This window comes from Meleagris gallopavo, chromosome 6 (assembly GCF_905368555.1).
Source record: "Meleagris gallopavo chromosome 6, MGAL_WU_HG_1.1, whole genome shotgun sequence".
Lineage (NCBI taxonomy): Eukaryota > Metazoa > Chordata > Aves > Galliformes > Phasianidae > Meleagris > Meleagris gallopavo.
The window spans coordinates 18494245-18506917 of record NC_139409.1 but is presented as its reverse complement, the minus strand read 5'-3'; the positions used below and the strand labels follow the sequence as shown (position 1 = coordinate 18506917).

Below are 12673 nucleotides of genomic sequence, written 5' to 3'. Positions count from 1 at the left end.
TTTCTTTCCTCTTTGGTGACATTTCTGTCCATAAAATTTTGAATGGTTCTTTTTCTTGTAGTGAGCTAGAACTTCATTCTAAATGAAACTTGGTGCAGACAAGACTTCAGACTAAGTCAGAGCTGTCTCTCTTGTCAAGTTCCACTATTTCATTTTGGTTTTATTTGCTTACAATTCTTCCCTTTCTGTGGGAGGGCAGATTCGACAAAGCAGAGACCCTCTGTCTCTACCATGGCTGGGTGCTTACTTACCTATTAGAAGATCTTTTTATAAGTCCACTCAGCTGATCTGTAAGAACTGCATTCAGAAATCACAATACTGTAGTAGACAAACTCCTCCACTACTAATTTGTTGACTTTCAGCATTGATTTATGTTAATAATATAACTATCAAGCAGTTCTGGGTATTTTTCTATTGTAGGCACATCTTCCTGCCAATAACCTCAGACTAACTGCACTACTTCAAAAGGCAGATTCTGATGTACAAGAAGATAAAGGTTTCTGTCATGTGTTCTCTGTCAGGTTAGACTGCTAAGTTAACCTGCAAGTAAAGTTAGTAAAAATAAATAAATAAATAAATAAAGACATGCTGGGTACATAGTGGTTCAGGCAGTATATGTCAAAATCTTTTAAATGTCTTTCTCTGTCTGTAAATGTGTACAGAGGGAAATTTGAAATTTAGATATGAGCAGAAGTGAGTCTGTCTGTAATTCTACCCCCACTCCCTTTCCCAAGTTTACTTTCTAATTAATTCTGCTCTAGGTCCAGAACTAACCCTAACTTAAGTTAAGTAGGAATGATCTGCAGACATAATTACTTGCATTGCTAATTTTATGAAAACTTCTGGGAAAATTGTTGAAGGATTAGGTCAAGAGACCAACTTAATTACACCCGTAATAAAGTCTATTTTCACTGCTTCTAAATTGCTGTGGTACAGTGTCACTCTGTATACCATGACACAGGTATTTGCATAGAACTAGAAAACATAACTAACTGCTCTTATTGTTGCAAAAGCATAGTAAGCCATGTTGAAAACTATGGTTCCAATTTTAATAGGCTTGAAGGTTTATTTCAGTTTTGAGTATCTGCTCTTACAGGCTGAGCAAGCTCCTGCTCATCTAGGTTTGCTAATATTATAATTTCATTATTAATCAGATACTACAGCCTTACAGTGCTTACCAAATGATTTGAATGATATGTTCTCCTTCAGTATTAATTAGTGCGAGCTCTGAGATCTCAAAGATAAGAGTATAATACTTTGGTACATTTCCTCTAAAGTGCCTTTTATGTGATTTATTAGCTACACAGAGGTTTCAACCTGAAATATGAAATAGTTCTAATTTGTAAAGTATTACAATTTTAGGTTTCTGAATGCTTTTCCTTCATGAGCTGCCTGCATTTGGAATCTGAAAATTTATTTGATCTATCAATTATCTGAGAATGTGTATATATTATTTATTTCAATTAAAATTACTTAAAAGGAATAGAAAACACTCTGTTTGACTCACTTTGAAATATATATATCTTATTTATCACTTTCTCAGTATTAGAAGTATGTCAAGATATACCTCAGGATCCATGCTGGATCAGAAAGAGTCTGGCCAGGCCCATCGTCTCTTTCTTTCTATCCCCAGTAGTTTGAGGAAAAGGTTTTGTGAAGAATGTGGTCTATAGTGAGTTTCTGTCTTCACTCTTTGAAAACACATCAAGATTTTACCTCCATTTATAGCTTGAGCATCTCCACTTTGACAATCCAGGTCCATTAATCACATCTAAGGGTAAAACTGGCATAAGCTTTCACAGATAGCGAAGTTACTGGCTGTAAACTGAAGATGTTTATCAGATTATGCTTTTAATATTTTTTGTTATTAGATTTAGAAGTATATAGTGTATTTCAGATACAGTTAGATCAATACAAAGCATCCTGATGTTGATATGGTTGGTAGCTGTGAAGTAATATTTATCAATGTAGTAGTATGATTTAGAACATTTTTTATATTTCAAGAGAAAAAAAATCACGTAATTAAAATAGTTGAAACAGAAAAAAAGCTATGCACTGATGATATCAAAATTTTCTCCTATGTGGAATAACCCATAACAAATTTTGCAGGTGCCGTGATGCAATTATACTGTATAAAAAAAATTGTGAACTGTTAGGAGATAAGAATGTAGACTTTGTAAGCCAGGGACAGTACCCTGATGTGCTAATTTTATTATTCACTCCAGCACTGTATTTTTACTATTTTAGAAAGTAGTTTGTTATTTTACAAAATCCTACATCTTAGAAGTCATATTCATTTTTATTCAGGATTTGGTAAAACAAATTATAATCCCTTCCTTTACAGGCAAGGCTCAGCCTGAGGTGAAAGAGATTTAAAGATCTCCCCCAACTTTAGTATTTTCTGTTTTCTAATTTAGATGATTACCTCAACATATTAGTAGTTGACCATAAAAAGAATGGGCTGCAGTGGGAATGTGAAATTAGGGTAGATGTGTCTTTGCCTCTTTCTTTCTAAATGTGGATTTAGCGCAAGAAGCTATCAGGAAGAGTGATTCAGAGGAAGAAAATGGGGTTCTGCAGATATTGCACTATAGCCCAGGAAGCCATTTGTAGGTATCTAATGCATCTTGGTCATTGCAGTGGGTGTTGAGATGTCTTAAAACAGCTGTGGTGGGAGGTAAATGTTACTTCCATGGATCAAGCCTTTGGTGTTGTGCATCTCAGACAGAAAGCATGTATCTGCAACTCAGTCAGATTCTTTTCAGTTTGCTAGCTTGTGGGCATCCCTATCCCCGTAACACTGTGGCAACTTCTTCAAGTTGGAGCAGGGAGGGCAGCTTTGAATTGATGCTGATGAAGACAGCAGAGGAGTGATCAAGTTCATCTGCAGAACTGTCCCTCTGCATCTAGCAGCTGATTGCTTGATGAAGCAGACAGCAAAGTAGCAATTTGTTGAAGACAAGTCTTCTAAGCCTTTTTAAGAAATTCAAGGAAACTTGTTTCACAGGGCCACCAATTAAAGAAAAGCAAGCTTGATTACTCAGAGTCTGAGGAAAGTTATGGCTAGAGGTTGCTTATTTTGTGTCTCTGTTAAATTCTGATTTCTCTAAGTGACACTGTACCGCAATAACATGCGGTTAAGAGTGATTACATAACTCAGGAAATGAGTTTATTAGATTTTTGGCCAATTAGGAAAAAAAAAAAAATCACTGGAGCTTAAATTCTCACGGGGATTTTTTCTGTACTGTAAACTCTTTCTGGTCTGTTAAGGACAACAACTGATAGTCTAGGGGGCAGGGTACGGGGATTGTTCCAACCACTTGTCACCAATCAAGATCTGTATCCAGCAATCCATATAAACACGCTTAACTTCAAACAGGGGAGTTCCTGGTGAGATTTTCCTTATATACTTATGGAACCCTCCCAGAGCTTTGAGAAACAGAAGAGGGGTTGTACAGTTAGGGCAGGGCTGGTCTTGTCTCCACTGTTTGACTACATCCATTTTTCTTTATAATGTTGATATCTACCATTTCCTTTGACCCCAGAAACTGATTTAAAAGCAATGTCTTTGTGCATTTAAAGTTTCATTTTTTGGAGTGGTAATGCTAAAAACAGAACGTCCTGCTCTCATGTGGTTGACGTTCATGAGCATTGGCAGCATGTAGGTGTCACTACAGGCAAGGGAGTTGGACTAGGTGACCCTTAAGGGTCCCTTCCAATCCAAATCATTCTATTACTCTAAGATTCTCCTGTAGCACTGACTCCTAAACGATCTATGATGTAGGAAAATGGTATTTATTACATCTTTGGTAGGTAGTTTTCTATTTTTCTGTCTCTTTTGTGTCCAGACAGCATATTTGATACTTAGTATGGAACTTGGAAGTAGTGTCTTTTGCTCCGAAGCTTCTGCCAAACAGAAGGAGCAGATTGCTACTGCAAATGAACTATTTTCCTCATTTCCTCAAACTCATTTTATTTTACTCTTTTTGACTTCTAGTTTGCCACTAACATTTCATTTGGAACCTCCAAGTACTGCTCTTAGAACAAGTTCCACTTATTCCTGGAAAATGCAAAATAGAGCAGTCCTCTGCTTCTCCTTTGTGGCCCAAAGCATACAAGGCAATATGAAAAGCACGTCTGATTTTTAGTGCTAAGTGTGATAAATTATTTGAGCCTTACTGTACTCCCTGTTGACAGTCAATTAACAACAATTAACTCCCTGAAGTCAATTAACAAAAACTAGTTTGGTTGGCTTTTAGGTTGGGAGAATTGGAAACTACTTAAGTATTTATGGTTTTTTTTTTTTGATAGTTATACTAGCATGAAAAAGTTGTGAACAATGTGAATGAAGTGCATAAGGAATATATAAAGCACACCACCCATCTCCATGGTGCTTTACAGGGGATGTAGCAGGTGCCTGCAGACTTCACATACCATTCATATTTATCAGTTGGGCAGCTTTATTTCTAAACAGGAACAGACATTTATGGGAATTTCATGTCTCTCAGAATGTTTATTTGGCTGCCTATTACCATGACTTCCAAGCTGTTTCCACATAAAATTAGCAGCAGAGGCCTCCTTTATTTTTGGGCATCTTTTGATTAGATATTATTTTTTCTTACATTCGTTTCATTTTGGAAAGTGACACCTATGGGTAGACAAATGTTAAAGTCAAAAATGTAACATGGAAAACTTTTCCCAGATTTAAAATAAGCAGGAATATAAAACATATGGGATGGTTAGAGGTTCCTACAAAACTTAGTCCAAATTATTATATTTTTCTGAAGTATAATATGCTATTTATTCTCTCAGACTGTTATGGTTTTGTTGGTTCACTAGAGATATAATTGGCTATTATACAGAGTAGTTCATTTTTAAAAAGTTTAATATTACTATGTTTTAGATTATGATTGGTAAAGGATAGTCCCATCTGATTTATAATCTTGTTTTGTTTTGTTTCTCAAACAGGTGTGCTTTATCAAGTTGTTCAGAGCTTTCCTGGAGTGGAGGAAAATGTGCAAGTGGATGCATATGTAAATAGCCACAGGTGGAGAAGGCACTCAGAGTCTCTTAAATCAGTCAGCACTAACAGAGCCAGTATGGGGCAGGATTCCTCTGAGCCAGGTGGTTTCACAGATCTGCTGCTAGAAGAGGGACATGAGAATGCTACCCAGATCGAGGTACAAATTCATTTCACTTTTTATTTAATTTGTTATTTTTGAATGGAGGGGGAGAGGAGTAAGTCAAAAAAGGTGAGTTCTTCAATACATTCGTGCATTAGCAGTTGAATATAGCCTTGTGATTGTGTGTCTGTCCCTGCAAGCATGTGGAAATCTGTTTTTTCTTCTGCTTTGGGTCAGGAGTACATCCCTTCTGGTTTCTGTGAAGAGTCTCTTGAAGATGTCTGTCTCTTTGGAAACTAGTTATGGAAAGTTCTCTGTTCTAGTAGTGCTTTCTACTTAACTGGAAAAGGAAACAGTATATATATAAAATTAAAAAAAAAAAAAAACAAACTAGAAATGTTAAAAGTACCTTCATCTTGCATAGATATCATGTAAATCTTCTTGAAAGTCAGTTGTGTCTTTTAAAGGTGTTCTCAGTGTAGAGAATTGTAGGTTCAGTGGAAGTTGTCCGTGAATAACTTCAGACCCAATGTTGTTTTTAATCGGTACTAAACATATCTAGTTACAATGATTTGTGTAAATTCTACTATCTGCAGTGTTACCTTAATATCTGTATAAAAATCTTACACACAGATAACAGCTGTAAATAATTATTGTATTAGTATATTAGTACTGATTTTTTTTTTAAAGTAATAGATTTGGTTGTTTTCTAATTAATAGAATTTCCATTCTGTTTATCAATAAAATACAGCTTATAATAGACAATACTTAAAATTTTCAATCTTTGCTTGCAAAGCTTCGGTGCTGTTTTTTTTTTTTTTTTTTTTTTTCCACTCTTGAGGAGCTCATTCTCAAACACAACAGTTTTTAGGTTTAAGATTATAAACTTACACAATAAGAAATGCAATATAAAAGTTCTCTGTAGAGATAATGATGAGTCAAAATAACTCATTTTTCAAAGGTGTGTTCTGTGTTCTTTCTTTTTTTTTTAATTTGATTTAAAATGACATGTTTATTTTGCCTCTTCATTCCCTACAATCTAGCCATACTTGTAGCAGCTCACTCCAGCACAAAAGAGTTCAATCCTGTTTCTAATTATTTTAGCACATAAAGTATGGTGTCTTGGATACAGGAATGTTTGTGTGGCTGATCTTTCCATGGCTCAGAGGTAGACCTGTATGCATTGTCACTCATGTCTCCAGTCTTTGAGTTGCATGCTCTTACAGAATGAAATGAGTCAGAGCTGCCTCCCTGATACTTGCATTTGGCAACATTTGGGGGAAAAATGAATGCTTGAAAATGGATGTATATTGAATGATGTTTTCTGTAGCTATCTTTCCTGCCTGATTAATGGCACTGCAGAGTCTTAACCTCAAAAGTACACTATCCCTACTGAGTTTATTAAATTCAGATTCTGTGCTCCCCAATGTCCCTTTCTTCTTCTAGTCTTTCTAGCACAGTAAAATAACTGAATTATGTTCTTGCACATTATCGGATCCTTTTGTAAAATCCCCACTACAACACAAAGGCTCTTTATCACACGTACTGTTTATCTCTGAATTATTGTGTGCACTTTCCCTCTTTCCCTACATGTATGGAAGAATCTTCCACTGGAAGCCTGATCAGTAATAAACGTATCTTTTAATTTGTATTTGTTTTTGTTATATTCTTCCTTCTACTGTTGAGTTTACTTTCTACCCAGATTTTGCTTTTTTTGCTTTTTTTTTTTTTAAGGGCAATTAATTTCTGCACTCTACTTAAAAATAACTCAGAATGTTTCCTGTGTGATCAAATCCATACAGCCATCATGTGGCAAATGATAAAATCCATCTGTGTGCATGATAACTCATGTCATTAGATTTTCTTGATGTTTTAAGGCATTGAGATTTATTTTACTTTTGTTTTTCCTTTAGAATGGCACCATTCCAAGTCTCCCTAATCCATAAATTATTTTAAGATCAACAGAATATCAACTTCAGACCTTCAAGAGCAGCCTCAAGGAAGTGCATTGTTAATCAGTTTATCATGTCTTTGCAAGGTGGTCCTGCCCCCATCCCGAAGAATAATAGCGATCAAATTGTCTTATGCTGTTTCTCTGGTCTGAAAGCCCGAATGATGTAACCACTAGGGATGCCAGAAACGTTCACTGTCACCCTTCTCAGCTTTGTTTGGCCTCCTTCATTTGTTTGACAGTATGGTATTCAGGAACTCATGCAAACTAATGCATCGGATGTTTTCTTGAATAAGATGTTCTCTTGAACCAGAGGTTGGTCCCATCTGCTTTCTGGGGCCAAAGTCAGTACGTATTTTAATGTTTGCATTTTTACTACATAATATAACAAGAACAAATGAGTGAAACCTTAGTAAATGTGGAAAAGGGTGAGATGCCATCTTGCACAGATGGACACAAATGTTACAGCCCTAGAGAAATCTCTGAAGTAGATGGCATTTAATTGTATGGGGAATACATTGTCAGAAGTTCAAATTTACATAAGAGTGAACCCTGAAAATGCAGTACTCTGGTGACACAATGCAACCAGATCAGCTTCTTGGCCCTGTGGCAAATGAAAACTTCAGAGTGTTTCTCTTCAAAAATGGGAGCTTCTGTGGATAAGGCTTAAATAGGAGAAATACAAAGTAGCTACTGCTGTTTTGTTTTTTTTTGTTTCCCCCTTCCAATCTATTTTGGGACTCTGCTTTCCAATCTTGGGAGTCAGGGTTGGTTAGGTTTGTTTTTGTTTTTGCTTGTTTGCTGAGTAAATTACTTCTTCTTTACTGTGCTCAGAAAATTCAGAAGTGCCTTTTATTTATGATAAACAAGCCCAGGAAATGCAATGGGTAGGGTAGGATTTGTTGTTGCAATAACTGTATGTCCTTGAAAAAGTAATGAGCATGAAAATAGGTCTCAATAAATATGTCTAGTTTGACATATCTTCTTTCAAACAAGGAGAAAACTAGGACAAATATGCTTTCTTCACCTGTTCTCATAAAAGTATGGTTATTAAGTAATTGACTCTTTATTTTAACAATGTTAATGCTTCTAGTTAGATTCATGGTCACGTTTTGACCTTTGTATTAATCTCCAAAGCACTGTAGTCATCCAAAGGTAATGAAAGCAGGTAGCAGAGGTTCTTGTTCCTCCTTTTACTAGAAAAGGAGCTGATCTCTGAAATGCGTCTAGTGTGGATGTCAGATTCCTAAAACCTGCGCAAATGCTTTCTTGTTTTGTCACAGTGCTCTCTAATGTAGGAATGCCCACAGGGCACTGAAAAGAGAGGCTTAATAGTGCTTTAATATATAATTATGCATCACAAAAAATATAGCATATTTTTCAAAGTCTAAAATGCATATCATTTTCTAAGTGGTGACCAGCCATTACGTAAGAACTCTGTACAGAGAATATTCTCCAGCATTTATAATTTTTGTATCTTTTTTTCCAGATATTCAGCAAAGCAGCTCCAGGCACAGACTTCATAAATAATTTCTAGAAAAATTGCTTGGTCCTATACCCAACCCTAATACTTATGATGATAGAAATTATTGCTGTTTCATTGCAAAATGAGCGTAGTTTTTTGGTAGGAAAGTTATTCCTATGGATATGACTGATATCTCCTCTTTTGTGTACTGCTTTTAACTAAGATAGAGTTGATGCTAACTGAAGGCTCTCTTCTTTTTCTCTCCTATAGTTTCTTTCTTTAGTTTCTTTAGTTTCTTGTTTGGAACATAAATTTTTAGCAATCCTTGTAATTTAGACCTGGAAAGCATCTTGTCTGTCAGAACTCTAGTGGATTTCTTACTGACAGCACGCTTCTGCTGAACTTTGCATTTTCTCCAAGAGTTACTGTCCAAAAAGAGGCTTCTCCCTTATCAGTCCCAGTCCCTTGACAGCAGTGAAGATGTCTGGTTCTGACTGGCAAAAACAGCAGAAGGGATTGAGTTTGACAACCCTTGGGATTTGAGAGCAATTGTTCTCAGCTACTGGCAGTGGTGTTAGCATGCTCACTGCTCTATTCTTACTGCACGTCTGAGCAAGGAAAAAAAATAATGGTTAGGATTAAATTCCACTCAGCTGAACAAATGATAAGGTGTTCCTGGAATTACTACTCCAATGCAGTGTATTAAAAGTAGAAAAACTTGTTTGTGCATAACTGTGTGAAGCCTTAAAACTAAGCAGTATTGCGATTGCACAGTGAGCTGCTAGTTTGGCCAAGCCCACCTCTATCTTATTTCTATACATGTTTGTTTGTGTGTATGTAATACATGTATTTATTTTTTTTCCCCATCACAATATTTTATTGCCATTTGTGGCTGAAGGAATTAGAAATAAAGACCAGTGCAGCCAGGGCTTCCTAACTAATGCTTCCTATTTTATTATGTTGGCCCACAGTGTCAGAGGTGAATGTCAGTGGTATGGCAGCAGAGGTTGAACCTTCTTACCAATGTCCCATTACGTTTTGTTGTCATGTGACAGATGGCAGCAGAGGGGTGTCTGACGTGGAAGTGTAGATGGGACTATGGTCTGTCACTGAATTCCTCCATGCAGTGACAATTACACCTGTTGACATTCATCAATGTTTGCTGAATGCTTATGGAGATCAAACTGTGGATGTGAGCACAGTGAGGCAGTGGGTGGTGCATTTCAGCAGTGGTGACAGTGAGTCACCTTCGCTGGTGCACTTTTTTATGAATATATGCATGCAGGCTCATGTTCTTTGCTGGTGAAAATGCACAGCTGATGGTGGTGACTGCTGGAAAATAGTGTTTTGTAGCCAAGAATCAACTCTATCAAGTAGTGTTATTGTGCTCTTTTTATCTGTAGTTTCCATGGAAATTCACAAAGAATGTCTGGTCTAAGAAAGTACTGCTGCTCTTGTGACTTCTTGGCACTGCACCTTTAAATCTAATGCCATTTTTTTTTTTTTTTTTTTTTTTCACACAATGAGAAGCTGAAAGATTAAAATAGAAATTTAGGATGTACTGCAGGAATCTTGGAATATGCTAGAGTTCAGTGAAACAATCATAGATATCTCTTGGCTTTTCTATGTAGCAGACAACCCTGAAAATAAAAACCACTGTATTCAGTTTTCATACTTAATTCTGAGACCTAGAATACACTCTTTAAATGGTTAAATATTAAAATGACCAAAGGATAAGATGTGCATGATTGTCTATCAGTATTTCTAAACAGCTTTTATTATACTCTGCTCAGAAGAGTTTGTTGCTATTGAGGACTCAGTTGCCGTTTTAAAATGTTCTCATTCAAAATTTTCAAGAAATTACTCCAACTAACATGGTAATTTTAAGGAATATGTCATTTTGTTCTCAACATAATATCCTCCTTTTCCTCAAATTGAGAGGAAAAAAATATTTTTGACATCTTCATGTGGTTTTGGGAGACACTTGCACATTCTCAAATGAAGCCGCTCCAGATTATATTCTGAGTTAGATGCAAGATTCTGTAAATTATTGCTACATCCAAAAAAAAAAAAAAAAAAAAAAAAAAAAAACCTAGAAAGTGAATTTTTCTGGAATCTGTACCAGTGATGTGAAACAACCAATCCTCTACTCTCTCTGATTCAATACATTAAACATCTGAGTCCTCTTTCCTAAGTGAGAACAAACAGTATGTCACCTGCAACTAGAATTAGAATCTGGGATCATCATTAATTTACTTTTTTTTCCCCTACTTGTCCAGCTGAATTTTCTACCAGTGATGTCATACTTCCTAGCTAACCAGCAGACCCATATGTCATTGTCTCGTTTCCTGTCAGTTGCAAAAGGGTGAACTGGACAAAAATGTAATATATCTTTTTTTTATTGAATTTATTAATTGCTTGCTTAAATCAAAATAATTGTGACACTTGCGTAGTGATGGTCTTTAGATGGACTTGAATTAATTATCAACCCTGCAAAAAGTGCTGAAGAAATGATCATATTGGTAGTTTCATTTTTCTAAATCTAAAGGAATTATAATTCTACTGCTAACTCAAATATATCTGAAAAATGAAAAGGATAAGACTTGAGGGAACACTTGTTCTCTTTTTTTTTTTTTTTTTAAACTTCCATGGAGGGAGAGGGGGAAGGAAAGAAATTAAAAATGAGTTTTCCTTACTCCTAAGTAAGGGAATTCACAATTCTCCATGGTAATCCTTTGTTCATTTCCACCTGCTTAGCTGTGTTGGCATGTGATGCGTTTAACATGCTGATGATAATGAATTTTTACAGCAAGAAAGGATATAGGGGATTTGGAATTTAATGGAGTCTGCCTTTGAATTTTCTTGATGGTATAGTTCACATTTCTGTTTCCCTCTTCACGTTCCTAAAAACATATTACAATTACTCCAAAATCACTGAACTCATGACTGAAAAGCTATGACAGGTATCAGCAACAGACCTACTTTTTTTCTGAATTAATTCTTTTAGTTATGTATGTCACAGCCCTTGCTTGCAGAAGTTGGCTGAAAATAGGTTCAACTAATGGAAGATGAGTATTAGGTGGGGCTGTATACATTGGGTAGGCCACTTCAGTCACTTCCTTTCTAACCACGTTCAACTTGGAGTGCCTTCACAAGAGATATAGCAAACACAAAAATAGATAAAAATTTAAAAATGTGAGAGAGGTCATGGGAACTTAAGATGAAATTCAGTTGCCTAGGTTTAAGTGCCTGGTAATATTTTTGGTAGAAAGATTATGCTGGATGTTTTCTTTCCCCATGCACAGAATGCAGGTCTCCTAAAGGTGTTGAACCATGTCTTACAGACATGGCATTGGTTCCTGTGCTTAGAAGTTGCATCTCAGCCCTGGTCAGTACAGGCAGTGTTTGGGGTTTGTTTTGCTCTAAAGTGTAATGAGCTGAAAAGAGACCTAAACTGACAGTGTTTGGTTTCTGAAGAGTAGTAGAAATCTGAGCAACAGCTTCGTAATTTTTCATCTCTATCTTCCTCTATAAGCTGTGAATTAAATTTGGCATATTCATTGTGGATTTCACCAAACTCTATGTTTTAGTAATTAAAGATTCAATAATGTTATATGTGGGAGCTAATTTAGAAAGTGATTGACTTGTAGTTTTTGTTGCAATCTGTTTAAACATGATGATATCTAGAGATGCCATGGCAGTACAGCTTGTTCTTAAGCACCCAGGCTCTAGGATGGGCATGCTGCTGTCTGAACAGCATGGTTTCAGCAGAGTCACACTAAGGTGACGTGAACGTTTCAAATTAGGCTTTATCCTTACTTTAGCCATCTTTCCCTTGATTTTACAGGAAGAAAAGCTGCTGCTTTAGTAAATGAGTGTTCCTGTTTGTATCAACTTAATATCTATCAGTCATTCTTACAAACTACTGCTTTATGATTTCAGCTGTGATCCCTGACAGATCCCTGAAATGTCTCATTAACTGTTCAGGAATAACAGCGCACACAAATAAGTGTGGAGGCAGCTTCCTGAACTGACCTACAGAAAACCTTGGTCAGCTTAAAACTACAGCTCCTGCTATTAATTTAATTGCCCAGAGCTTTAACACTGTATATCCTTATATAAGTTTGCCACCTT

At 36.1% G+C, this 12673-nt stretch overlaps 1 protein-coding gene across 2 annotated transcripts in view; it reads left to right on the top strand.

Annotated features, from left to right (window-relative positions):
• The window catches only part of PLXDC2 (plexin domain containing 2), a 232235-nt gene that overhangs the window by 109404 nt on the left and 110158 nt on the right, over positions 1–12673 (top strand). For both annotated transcript variants that reach the window (XM_010712710.4, XM_085227302.1), the window contains exon 2: positions 4969–5180. In XM_010712710.4, the coding sequence (XP_010711012.2) occupies positions 4969–5180 (212 nt within the window). The remainder of the gene's footprint in view (positions 1–4968; positions 5181–12673) is intronic.